The sequence below is a fragment of the Oryzias latipes genome, chromosome 12 (genome assembly GCF_053564925.1).
Source record: "Oryzias latipes strain Hd-rR chromosome 12, Olatipes_Hd-rR_3.1".
Lineage (NCBI taxonomy): Eukaryota > Metazoa > Chordata > Actinopteri > Beloniformes > Adrianichthyidae > Oryzias > Oryzias latipes.
In genome coordinates this window covers 18,724,482-18,738,157 of record NC_136248.1, presented here as the reverse complement: position 1 = coordinate 18,738,157, position 13,676 = coordinate 18,724,482, and the positions used below count along the sequence as shown (strand labels likewise).

At 38.9% G+C, this 13,676-nt stretch overlaps 1 protein-coding gene and 1 long non-coding RNA gene across 3 annotated transcripts; one reads left to right on the top strand and one right to left on the bottom strand.

The window, feature by feature from the left end:
• Positions 1-367: 367 nt before the first annotated feature.
• Positions 368-13,161, bottom strand: antxr1b (ANTXR cell adhesion molecule 1b). 2 transcript variants are annotated; one of them, XM_011481839.4, is made up of 18 exons: positions 12,554-13,161; positions 11,127-11,198; positions 10,970-11,041; positions 10,807-10,888; positions 10,660-10,693; positions 10,366-10,445; positions 10,174-10,242; positions 10,014-10,094; positions 9,866-9,926; positions 9,213-9,311; positions 8,073-8,142; positions 7,806-7,884; positions 7,547-7,642; positions 7,394-7,435; positions 7,228-7,320; positions 2,586-2,750; positions 1,973-2,053; positions 368-1,164 (listed from the first exon to the last, which is right to left on the bottom strand). In XM_011481839.4, the coding sequence occupies exons 1-18, from the start codon at positions 12,706-12,708 to the stop codon at positions 826-828; spliced, it is 1,770 nt and encodes a 589-aa protein (XP_011480141.1). In that variant the 5' UTR covers positions 12,709-13,161; the 3' UTR covers positions 368-825. The 2 variants fall into 2 exon arrangements, with proteins under 2 accessions (XP_011480141.1, XP_078811967.1); XM_078955841.1 differs by having other exon boundaries at positions 11,127-11,219; positions 12,554-13,010.
• On the top strand, positions 12,891-13,209 carry LOC144996395 (uncharacterized). The gene is made up of 2 exons (XR_013659367.1): positions 12,891-13,022; positions 13,104-13,209. It is a non-coding gene; the product is annotated as an uncharacterized LOC144996395 (long non-coding RNA).
• The last annotated feature ends 467 nt before the right edge of the window (positions 13,210-13,676 follow it).

Below are 13,676 nucleotides of genomic sequence, written 5' to 3'. Positions count from 1 at the left end.
TTTAACTCTATTCCCAAACTGAATGTTATAAAACGTCATGTAAATCATGACTTGTGTTGTGAGAAAACGGAGGAGTAAGGTCCAAATCAGATTTTTGGTATTTTTGTGAGTTTTGCAGAAATACAGTCTATCTGCAGGATGGTGGTGGGTAATGAGGGATAGAACGACAGAGTTAAAAACGTTAGAATGTTTTATGCTGATATTATTGCTGTCAGTTTTTGGACACAAACTTTTAAACCTTAAAGTCTCAGATATGGGCCGATGTTTGTTTGCACTTCATGCCTTCTTTTGCTACAGGGCATGAAGTTTAAGGTAAACCTGACAAAAGTTAGCTGCAGGGAATAAGCAATAAATACAAACACAACGCTTTTTCAAATTTTTTTTTTTTACAAACAACATTTAGTGAACAGCTTTCTGTGTTTGAAGCAATTCTTGTGACAAATATCTGCAGTGAAATGCAGAAAATTCTTTTTTGTGTGTGTGCAGGTGAATATTCAGCTCGAGCTCAGCTTAAAGGTGAGTAGGAGTTTTGAAGTATCAAGTAATAAAGCTCGCTCAATATTTTCATGAAAAATCAAGGTTTGCATTAAAAAAAAGATCTGAAAACAGTGTAGCACTCTTCTAAAGATTTGTTGTGCAAGTTGTCTGTTCTTTTCTGTTGCCGACTTTCACATAAAAGTTCAAATGAAAGTTTGTAGCCCACTGTCACTTTGCTTTAATATCCAAACAAAAACTGTACTTCGAGTCAGAGGTTAAGGCACATCATATGAACAAAGTCGTTGTCACTCTTTCTCTTAGGTTTCATTTGTAAAAGACCTCTTTTAATCATGAGCGGGTCTCATGGTTGGGGCGTGGAGGAGGTCGTGTAGGTGGAGGTGGGAGTGACCCGGTGGGAGAAGGGGGAACAGGGTTGGCTAAAGGCAGGGCTCTGTTTGGTGGTGGAGGCGTGTCCGTGGAGGAGCTGCTGGAGGACGGGGGAGGAGTGGAGGGCAGAGGAGGCAAGGTCGACAGCGGCGAGGGGGGAAGATGGAGAATCTGGCTGTCCTCTGAGTCACGGCGGGGGTACGTGTGAGGCAAAGTGTAGACAGGTGTGGAGGGATGGTTGTAGGTGGGGTACCGGGGCTCCGGGTAGGACTGACTCCGGGTAAAATTGATGCACCTGCCCTGTAATGACAGGAAGAGATAAATACATTTTAACTAAAACCAGCAGCACACACAAAAAAAATCTCTCGTCGCACAGCAACTGGCAAGTTTGGAGGGGCACTGCTCCCAGTATGTGGAAAGAGGAAATTCCTCTTTTACTAAATGTCATGGAAGAAAACAGCGCTCCTGCCAGCTCTGCCGCACTGATCCTGGAAGCTGAAGGAGGCGGCATCCAGTTATGATGACTTTTGCAGGAAAAAGCCATTTACCTTTAAGACATTTTATTATTCAGAACAGATTTGACTTTTAAAGATGTATAAGCATATGCATCCGCTTGCAGACAAAGAGATGCATGCACGTCTTCATTTTCCTTGTCTGAGCTGGAATCTGGCTCAAAACTAAACAGCTGGATACCTCCGATATTACTCGCCGTTTTTGTTGCACCGTCGATGTTAGGTTGGGGTGTGAGGGGCTGTAGGCTAGCGGGAGAGCATGTAAACAGATAGCTCTCAGCTATGGGTGACAAGAAGCAGGGTCGAGATTGTTCCATGGCAACAATCTTAACCACAATTCAGAGGCAAAAGGCTGCCGCTTTGCAGAAATTCTGTCCTAGAAAATGACAGTTCTTTGATTTTGCCTAAAAACAGCAAAATCCTAATTAAAAGACCACTGAGAAGGCTTTGAAAATAGATCAAAAGACGATTGAAATGGGTCTTAAGGTTTTTTTATCCCTCCATATTCCACATCCCCATATTCTGGTTGATCCTTACTCATGTTCAACAGATTGTTTCAAAAGTTTCATATCTTCATAAGTCAATGTTTGGCTGACCTTCTCTCCAGGTTGAGGTCGCATGACTGACACCCTGTCGTATCCTTTTCTCAGGAAAACACACAGAGCATCCAGCTTTCCCTGCGGAAACACCATCACAACAAATTAGCCATCCTAAGAGAAAAAAGTTATATTCTTTAAGTGTGCCTTCTCTTTATCAGCAGAAGTCATGCTCCAGATGTGCAGGAAGCTTTGAAGATTATAAAAATAAAAAAAGACGGCGAAAAAACAGAGTTTATTTGGTCACAAATACAAACAGCCGCTCCACAGATGGCACACTCAGAGGTCAGCCGAGTCCACGTATGGTTCCTTTTAACGTCCATCCATCTGACTAATCTGTGAGAAAGCAAGTCTTATTGACTGTTTCCTGGTGACCTGTTATTCCAAGGAAAGCTAGAGCTGGAAGTCGTTGTATTTTTATAAAAATGAGACTTAAAATAAGTGTAACATCAAACATCATCTAGGAAATGAGACATAAATCCCTTCAAATACAGTTTAGGCTTACAGTAAATCCGCAAGTCATTTTAAAAGTGAACAGGAACTTTGATTGTTGAAGGAAACATCTGACAAATTGAAGATGAAGAGAGAAGTGGAGAGATCATGAGTGGAGCACCTTGATAGGGGAGTACCACTTCTGTGGGCGAAATGATTTGTGGGTGTGGTAGTGCTGCCGTGGGGGGGGTGGGTCAAACTCCTGGGCGGGCATCACGACTCGAGCATTTTTAGCTTTTTCCAACTTAGCTCCTTCCTCTGTTGAACCTTTATCTCCCCAACGGACCTGAACAGAGTTTCAGCTAAAATGACTTTGGTTCATGGAATAATTTTCCCCAACAACAAAAAAAATCAGATCAGATATATGACTATTATTTACACAGAAAAACATTGAGCAAATATTTTCCAAGACTAACGTGTTCAGTTAATTATGTTGGAACTATTCTGCAGCCAGGAACGGATGAATATGTGTCTTTATGTAAAACTCTTCGCATTTTATTGTGCCCTATTAGAATTGTTAATGTGAAATGTTCTGCACATTTCTATTCAATTCAATTCAATTCAATTTTATTTGTATAGCCCAAAATCACAACAACAGTCGTCTCGATGGGCTTCGAAGTAAACATGAACTCAAAAGGATCACGAATACAAAGAGTTCAGTAGGAAAATACTAAAATGAACTAACAAACTGACTAAGCTATACTGGCATCCCTGCCCTTAGACCCCCCTTCGCGGTAAGGAAAAACTCCCAAAATTTCTCTGTAAAAGAAAACAAAAAATGATTATTTTTGCATCTTTTCTTTTTAAAACGACAACTGTTTTTTATTTTGCAGTTTTACAAAAGTAAAAAAAACTGAGCATTTATTGTCCAGGTTGCATAGAGAGTCATTAATAATGTTTATGTTAGAGATGGAATTAAAAAAATAAATAAATCAAGCTGTGAAACATCCACAAATACGTTTTTTATCTTGTGGATTTCAGTTGTGTTGGTCATGTGATCAAAATTTTGTCACACATTTTACAGCTTTTACTTTTTGATGAAATAAGCCCTTACACCATACTAAATTGCAGTGACACACTGCTCATGCTAGTAATATATATATATATACAAACAAGTGAACATTTTATGGAACTACTTGCAAAGATTATTCTTGAAGTTTAACCGTTTTAGATTAATAAGACAATCCTTGACTGCTTGGATATTTTTACACTCTGATCTTTTCCCACTTATTTTATGGACTAACTGTCTGATTGCATTCTGACAAAATCCCACTGAAACCGGTGGAAAGTCTAGAATCAAGAGAGAAATCCTTGATCAAAAACCAATTTATTCCCCCCACTGCCACATTTTATTGAAAACATGTTGACATTTACAAATTTGATCATTTTAGGGTGTATTCAGAAAGGAAAAACAATCTGGTTCGGACCCAGTCCACTTAGTTTGGTCCAGATTTAATCCTGAATCTTAAGTTTGGTCTGTATTCAGACTGTCTTTCGACTGGACGTTTCTGATTTTACCCAAATCTTGTAAACAAAACCATTTGACTAAAAATCTTTTCAGTCACTGGCCGGGAATTACAAGGGTGGGGCAAAGCAACAATGGAAAGAATAATCCTTGTTGGCATAAACTTTGTATTTTTCTGACCAATTATGAACGTCTGTATCAACATCAGGTATGATACTTTTTACTTTGGTTCGGTGCAGGCATGTTGCAAGGGGTTACTGAGGAGAAGTGTTTATGACATATAGATTGTCAGAAAAACAGTGTGAGAAGCAATGTGTGTCAAATTAGAAGTTTTTTTAATGATTCTACACTCTTCATCTAACCAAATTTCAGTGAGTTGCTGTGTCTCAATGTTACGCCGCGACTGTTTACATTCCATACCATCCAGCTACAGTGGCCGTTTTGGTCAAGCTGTTCTATTCCTAACACAGAGCCTATTCAGACTGAGAAAACTCAAAGCGAACCAAGACCACCACAAAAGATGGTTTCAGAGAGAAGTTCCTGGGTCCGGACATGGGACCGCTTGGGTGTTTTCAAACTCAAAATTTGTTCCGGATTATCGGGAGAAACGAACTCTGATTCACTTTAAGCAGACCAAATGTGTCCAGTTTGAACACACCCTACGTTTTTAAAAGATTCTAGTTCAACGTCTCAGTGAAGCTGCACCTTAAAAAACTAGATCAGAGAGCTGCAGCAGATCCACCAGAGCAGTTTTGAATGGAAACTGCATGGTTCCTTTTAGCAAAACATCTTTTACTCAAACTGCACTTTCTGTAGAGAGTTGAGACTCTGAAATGAAATTTCCTCTGTGTGAAGACTGTAATCTGCTTTGACTATTTTTTTTAAATAAATTAAGTCTTGGTCGTACCAGCAGCAGCACTTTTCACATGTCTAACAGGTTGATCTGTTGTGAGTTTTTTATCAATTTGCTTCGTCTTTGTGTTTTTAAATTGTTTTATGTCATTTTTAAGATTGACTAATTATTTCTAGTATTTTATTCTCATTCTTGTAAAAAAAAGCCTATAGGTACTAATTCTGCAAATACGTTTCTGCTAAAAGCATTATTACTTGGGCATTGGACTGCTGTTTTGTAGTGTGTCTATTTCGTTTTTTAATCTGTCCCTATTCAATAAATAAATTCAAATTCAATATATTCAGCATCAGGAAAGCTCTAACAGGGATTTTACCAACTTTATTATTGTACCAACTGTGTAAAAATTCCAATTCAGAGAGAATTTAAGCTTTTTATCAGCAGCATCCTGTTCAAAAACTTCACATTCTGTGTTCCATTTCTTAAACAAAATGCCAATTTTATTACTCCAGAGACTTTCCTATTCAGAGGTTACATTTCTAAAGTCTTTTAATCAATCCCAAATAATAGAAATTCAAAGACAAAAAAAAGTACATGTTTCATTGGCCTTAGATTCTATTTTTCAATTCATGTTTAACAGCTTTGGAGCCCCAATTTCCCTTCACCTCCAAGATTTCACCTTTGAACTGAAACAAAACTATATAAAAAAAGGAAAAGTGAACAGCACACAACCTTAGTAATTAAATGCTTAGTTAAGCAAACTGTGAGGTATGTAAGGGAATCACAAATGATTTAGTTTGGTTAAAGAAAAAGAAAAGCTCATGACTAAATCAGTGCAGACTTTCTATGGAAGTGTTTGGGATTGGTTTAATGTGGGTTCAAAGACTTCCCTCCATAGTCTGGACTAAACTGCACTTCCAGATGAAACACACATCTGCTGTCTGTGGTTCCACAAATATCTTAGAGCGATCTCTGTTGTTCCCATAAAACAGATGGTTTCAGGTATCAGAACTGGTCGTGAGTTTGCCTTTTCTTCTACTGCATTTTACATGAAAAGTAATCTGTTTATCCAACAGTAAGCACACTTTCTTAGAGATAAAGATCAACTATTAGTTTTTCCATCTCAGACATGTGCACAGCTATGCAGCAACAACAGATAAATCAAAAAACCTCAGACCCGTAAAATCCAATCTTTGATTCTACCGAATATTTCTGCCTTGCTTGCAGTTTCCTGTCCAGATGGCCACGTCTCAGCTCTGTCAGAGCAGGTCAAACAACAACAGAATGACTCTGTGTTGTCCTGCGTGGACTTGCACGCTTGTCTCTTAAAGAAAGCTGCTGAACTTTTTCATGATTTCTTCCACATCTATATTCCCTAAAATCAAAAGGCTTTGAGTAACGCTCGCCACCTTTTTTAAATAGGACTCTGAAGCTGAGGAAAGCACATTCGAGTTACATTTATTGGGTGGGGAAGCGATCCAACTTTTGGGTTCATTTAGGACTTCCGTCAGAAGTTTAATCTTGATTTTAGTCTAAAGATGTACTTATGTTCCATTTAAATACTGGAAGTGGGGCACTTTTTACCCACATTTAAAGACCCACTCCGATAAAAAGTTAGTTTTTAACATGTTCTTGTGGTATTTTTCTCATGACGGAGTATGTATATATAGAAAATTAAGAATAAAATTTTATTTCTGAGTATTTCTTTGTTGAAATATTTGTGAATCAGGAGCAGAGTCAGTTGAAGCTATAATCAGCAAACCACATCCTCCGCTCCATTCTGATGCATCCACTTGATGACCAGATCCATGTAGGTCTTTGCTCTTACTTCGTCTGAGCTGGAGTCAAAACTCTACGCCTGGATAGCTCCAATATTGCTCACCATTTTTGTTGCACCGCTAGTGTAACATTGAGGGTTGTGAGGGACTGTAAGATAGCAGGAGAGCATGTAAACAGAGGGATGACGGGAAGGGGAGAAAGGATTACTCCGTCTTGTTGCTTTTTTCCACCTGTTTTTTTGCTTTCACAATAGATCAAAAAACAATAGGAAAGGGGACTTTAGAGCAATATTTAAATATTATTCTAAATAGAAGTTAGGGGTTGGAGTTAAAGAACTCCCTATTTGCGGCAGTATATTAATGCCATTAAAAATGTGTCACGTTGACTGTTGTTGTTTTTTTGTGGCATTTTCATGTTTGTGTGAAATAATATTTTACTTTCTTCGTTGACCAGAATTCTTTGAACTGAATCAAAACGTCATTAATAGTATTCCCCTCCCACATTCTCCCCCAGGTTTCATGAAAAGTGGATCCTTGTTATTTCTGCTCTATTTATAATGCAATGTAGCCAATGAATAATTCTCACATTAACACCAAATAATTTTGCCATCTTGTTACTAATATTTATAAACATGGTAACATTTTTGTTGCAGTTTCTTCCTGGGTTTACCTCCATTCTCTTGATACCTCCGACTCCACGCCCTCCATAGTACGACGCATCCACTGTGGGCCACCTTTTCCGAGGATAGCCATCCTCATCATCCTAAAAAACATGTTAACTTGTAAATAACTTTACTCTTTTTTACATTTTACTGAACGGAATATAATACACATACAGAAATGTCCTCCATTACAGGAGGGGGTGGCTCATGAATGACCTGCAAAAAGTAAAAAAACACCCATTTTAAAGCTTGACTTTGCTTAATAGCTGGATCAGGCAGCAAATTCTGTTTTGTGTGTGTGTATTATTTCAGCTTTGAGTGTCTTACCACAGTGCAGCAGAGAGGCCAGAACCACCAGAGCAGAGCAAAGGTCAGCAGGAGGAGCAGGAGGAGCAGCGCGATGGCCACAAACATCCCATTAGACTGCAAGAAATTGGACTAAAGTAGATATTACTTCCTACTAAACCAGATCAACTTTTATATTCCTTTATTTTTTTTAGATCTCTAAACATGTTTTACTATTTTCCAAATTTAGGATCCCTGTTTGGATTTGCTTTGGAAGCTGCTCATTGCTCTCTTTACTCACACACGTGACGGCAGTGATTGTGACAGAGCTTGATACGAAGCTGAGCCCGTTGTTCATGCTGACGTGGAGAGCCGCCGACCTGCAAGGCAGTACATAAACGCAGACAATAAAACAACTGAAGTTGGAAACAGAAGTGGAAAACGCCTCCTAAATTATCACACTGAGGCCAGATACACACGCAGTGTTTTCTTTTTAGGCAATTTTCTTTGGTTTCACATAAATTTGCTTCTTTTTTGGTAGTCTTTTGGGTCTAATATATTCACTTACATTCCATATTTTTCCAGAACAGGAGCTGGACAAAGAAGATAAGTGTCTTCAACTACTAGAGGCCTCTTCGCTGTGGAAACAAAGTTAATGTAAGAATTTGAATTTCATCAAGTGAGGTAAATCACAAAATAGGTTTCAGATGCAAACTAAAAAATATTTTTGTGTCTTTTCTCTGAACCTGAAACATAAGAAACTTCAATTCTTGTTTTTTTCTCTCAAATTGAATTCCTGGATTTCGTCTCTGCATGGAAAATGAAGCAAATGAGGGAGACTTGTGGTTTATTTGCCCTGGCTGAGTGAGTGTCTAGCATACAAAAAGACAGTACTCGTCCCCCAATGAAATCCACATTCCACTTTGGACATCTTAGGAGTTTTAAGCGTTATACCAGCTGATTGAAAAGAGAGGAAGATGAAGCTGCTGGGATTTTTGTTTTTAGGGTGGGTGAGGCTGAAAATCACTGTGGTCTACACAGTTCCACCCATTTACGTTCACAAAAACCAACATTTATGGAGCAAAATGGCGTAACTGTCTGCATAGAGCTACACAAGAAATACAGCTAATTATTAATGGCATATCGATTTTTATTTGGGATAATATTAAATTCATATGTTTGATGTTAGATTGGTAAATTATAGAATGAATTACCGATCGTCTTTAACTACTCGTTGATCTAAATTTATTTGATGATTCCCAATATTTTTGGTCACAGTGGTTAGCGCTCTCGCCTCACAGCAAGAATGCTCTAGTTTGAATCTCGGCTTGTGTGGACCTTTTTCTCCCCGTGCATGCGTAGGTTATCTCCAGGAACTCAGGTTTCCACCCAGTCCAAAAAATATGCCTTATAGGTTTACTGGTATCTCTAAAATTGTCCCTAGGGGTGAGTTTGTGCACTGGTGACCTGTCTGGGGTGTACGCCGCCCTCACCCAACAGCAGCTGGGATCCCTTGACCCCAAAAGATATATAGCAAGTTAAGAAAGTGGATGGATAGTTACAATTTTGTTTTTTAACAAATCTCATTTGTTCACCACATTTTCAAATTTATACAATTCTGAATGAAAAAAAGAGGAAATCCAGAAATCTGAAGACAGATATTTATATTTAAGGGGTTGTGGAAAATAAAATAGTAAAATACACTTACTCAGAGTAACAGAGTCATTGATGCGGAAGCTGCAGAGAACCTTCTGTACATCTCTGGTGTGAAGAAAACCGTTTCCCTTGACAACCACCTGGAAGTTTTCTGAAACAGAATTAAATAATTATCTATCTTTTCTACATCTTGCGTTCAAGTTTTAAATAAACTGGGGTTAATGTCAAAATGTGCTTTTAAGCATCCATGAGTTGAGCTTTTTGGTTACGGTTCTTTTATTTAGAGTGATTTAAGCGTCTAGATAAACTCAGGAGCTATGTTTTTGAGAAATCTGACTCAGATAAACTGGACCTGGATGACAGGCCAGCCTAAGGACAGTTGCAAAAACCTTTTGGCCAACCAAAATGATCTCAAAGTCTGTCATCATGGACTAAGGTAATAGAGGTCAGTTTTCTTTTTTCTTATTTATTTTGATTCATGGTTCTATAATTATACTGTTAGTTTGATATTGTGGTACAATAATGACAAAATCTTTAAATTTGTATAACTATTTTCCATTTTTTTACTTCTGTGGTTCGTTGGGGTCAAAAGAAAAACAAAGTGAGGTCAAATTTTGACCCCAAAGACTAAACAGAAAGACATCAGGAGGACATTATGAAGGCAAAGTAGTTTTAACTACATGTTGTTCTATGCATCTCTATTACCTCCTTCACAGATACTGGAAGGCTCCACTGCCAGGATCTCAATGCACGATCTTTTCAAGATCTAAACCAAAACCAAAACAAACAAAAAATTTCAAGAAGAGAAGTGTTTTCTATCAGATCACTGCTTTACTCTGTCATATTTTTCTACCGAGTCAATGACCCCTTGCAGTGCTTGAAATCCATCATTCACAGGGAAGACGTGGTCTTTACTGTCAGCGATAGTAGAAAGCTGTCAAAAATAATGCGTTAAATTGTGAACTTAAACAGTTTGATGAATTGGTCGCTTGTCTGTCCAGCAACACCGTTACCTGTGTTTCGTTGAAGTCTTTGACTCCCACACAGTACACAGTGGCACCCAGTTGGCGTGCTCTGCTGGCCTGGATGAAATTTGGGTATCAGAAAAACTACAAGCTCCTAAATTATGAGTGATGATGCTTATAAACTTGAATTTTTCTACGCAAAATGAGAAGCTCGGGAAGTGCATTTCAGTTCAAACCCACCTCTCTCTGCGCCAGGTCAAACTGGTTTTCTCTCAGCTCCCCGTCTGTCAGGGCGATGATCACACTGGCTGTCCGGTAACCTAACGCACAGGAAAAACTGTTGTCTACATTTGGAAATACTTATCTATCTTTCATTTTGAAAAGTTTGAAAAAATGATTTACTTTGACCTCTATAGACTAAAGAGCGGCTGCAGTTGTGTTTTGCGTAAAGTGAGGATTCTAACATGTGCCTGAATATATGAGCCTCCATGATAAAGGGGGTAAAAAGGTTAAAGGGGAGGTTGCTCTGCTCACCGTCTCCACTCCTGTAGTAGATTTGTTGACTGGCCTGTGGGAGAGGTTTTGAAGTGTCAGTGGTTATAAATTTAAAAATACTTCAAACTATATGCTTAGCTTCCATGTGTCCTTGGGGTCAACTCAAAAATGTGACAGGTGACTCACTTTTTGAAATCCTTGGTCCATGAAAGTGTCCCCACCTGGCTGCACCATCCGCAGCTCCTCCAGGCCGTCTCGAATCTGATCTCTGCTCATTTAGAGGCACAACAGTGAAAAAAGAAAAAAAAAGAGCTGCTAAATCACAAAGCTGTAAGTGTGAGTGCGCCACCTGTCCTCTGTAAGAGGCATGAGGATCCTCCCTTCCGTTGAAAAAACTATGAAAGACATCTGCAGCTGAGGACTGAAAGGAAAAAAGATTATAAACTGATTGTTGTTTATAATCTGTCCGTTTCTCAACAAATTGCACTTTTTATGTGTGGACATACCTGATGAACTTGTGGGCCAGATGATCCACAAAGTAAAATATTTCATTCCAGTAGTGCTGCACACTGCCCGATCTGAGAAGAAAATGAGAGAATCTACTCAAGAAGTTAATGATCAGTGGCGTTAGCTCATCTGTTGAAAAAAGAAGGGTTGAATCACAGCTCATTGGGTGATATGGATAATTGTTGCTTATGCCAGTATATATTCTTTGCAACTTATTAATTAAAGTTATAAAAAAGGATAACTTTTCCTGCTTCTTTAAGATGTTCCCTAAGCAGCTGTTGGTAATGATAACTTTTAAAAAATATGTTAGGTTTCTTTGTTTTTTATAAGAGATCAAACAAAAGTGATGTGATCCTCCTGCTCCAGCCTTTAGAGCAGGTACAGGCTGAGCCAGCACCTTCGGGAATGCACAAATATTTAAGTGGAGAACAATTAGTCCCCCCTCCAAAAAATATTGCGGTTAACAAGCAGAACCTCCTCTTATTGCAGCGCCTCTCTTCTCCTCCCCTTCCATGCCTTCATTTATCCAGTTTAGAGCCACGCGGCCAGCAGCTCTGTGTCACTGGAACATCTGGTTCTAATGGAGAAAGGGTTCTGCAGCCCATTGTGCAGGCAGAGCTCAGCCTGCGAATTGATGTGGGCTGCTCCTGTTGGCAAAGCGTAGCTGCAGTTTGACAACACAAATCCCTGCAGCGCGCTTAATTGTCTGGACAAATAGATGAACTTCGTGCAGATTGAAGCGTTACAAAGTGAACATTTCACTTGTCAATTTAGATTAGGAAGAAAGCAGGAAGAAGAGTGCAGTCTTTCTCTGAAAGCATCACGACCCTTTGAGGAGCAGTGAAATAAGACCCTCATGTTGACTCTGGAAAGGAATCTAAGGTTGTGAAAGTCATCCCTTTTGTTTGTTTGTTTAAAAATGTCGCAGTTAGAGTAACCAGAGCTCAATTAGTTAGCAGTTTTACTTTTATGAATCCAAAAGGTTAATAAATTTAACAGTGTTTTTGGCAGAGATTTCAAATCTGGTTGACAAATGATTAAAATTCTTAAAATATCTTCTGGAGTCTATTTTTAAGAAATGATTCAGATTTGTGAAGATGCAAACTATTTATTAGAAATCTGATTCTGACAAGATGGAACTGTCAATTGCCTTAATAAAAATAACACTTTATTTACCTTTGGCAGAGCAACATTTGTACGTATAACTTTTTAAAAAAAGCCTTTATTCATGGGCAGTTTGTGCATTTAGTTCTGAAATCAAGAGTCATTCATGCTTTTAATTTCTTAAAATCAAAATATGCTTCTTTTTTTGCTTTTAAGAAATTGCATGCAGTATCAGTATCGCATGAGTGTCACATCAAAACAAGCTCAGATGACTCATGCCCCATCAGAGCTCTACGATCAGGGAAAATAGCAAGCAACTCACTTGTCCAACACAAAGTAGAGGTCGAATCCTCCGTAGCAGGAAGATCCAGACTCCCCTCTCTCAGAGAGCTGTGCAGCGCTGCCAGCCACCAGAACCACCACCAGCACGCTCACTTCTGCACGGAGCAGGACCTGCCTGCACCGGCACTGGGACATCACAGCAGGTTTGAGGCAGCTCTCAGCCTGTAGGAGATTGTGAATCCAAAAGTTCTCCAGCTGGAGTTTAATTCAGGATGACTCTTTCAGATTGTTTTGACGTGGCGGCCCATGAGGTCTGATCTCCAAGTCATGAAGAACTCCCCTCTGGATTAGAGTCCCATCTCTTCGGCTGCAGATGTTTGCTGGCAGAGGTGGAGGGAGGCTGCTGGAACTGAGACATTAGACTCTCCCTCTCCTCTCAGCAGTTCAGCACCATGAGTTTGCACAAAATACCAAACAGTTAATCCGGATGCTGGTTTTTCTCCACCTTGGTGTGTTTATATGCTCTACATGAAGAATGAAGCATCCAGTCTTTTTGAATTGTTTGTTTTCTTCTGTCAATCCCTTTGTAGGTGAATCCACACCTTACCCACCAGTGCCATTTAGTGGCAAAGACGTGCAGTGCAAGTCACTACTCACTGGATGCCACAATTCTCGGATTAAAACCGAACCATGTGACTCTCCTTCTCTCTTCTTGCTTTCCGTTCAGACCAATAAGAGATGGATACAAAAATAATTAATGTAAAGTTTTGCCTCAAATACAAATATGTTTATACAAAAATAAACCTTGTGTGTCAGAAGATTCTATTGTAACAATAAAATCTGCCCAGCACAAGAGGCCTTCAACAAAAAAAAACTATCATGTTAATAAATCGTGAGTGAAGTGAATCATTGCATTTTTACTTTATACCAGCATTTTTATGTCAAAAACCATGTTGTGCTAAATGTAAAAAAGACCCAATTTTTATTGTTATATTGAATTCCAACCACGTAATGCCTGACCAAAGAAAAGAAATGGCAGAGAATTGTTTCACCACTTTACTCTTAAATCATCAAAACATACTTTTACGAGGAGATGTTAACCAGAAGAGGAGGAGTATATAGAGATATATAGAGAGATAAATGATTCATGTGAACTGTAAAGA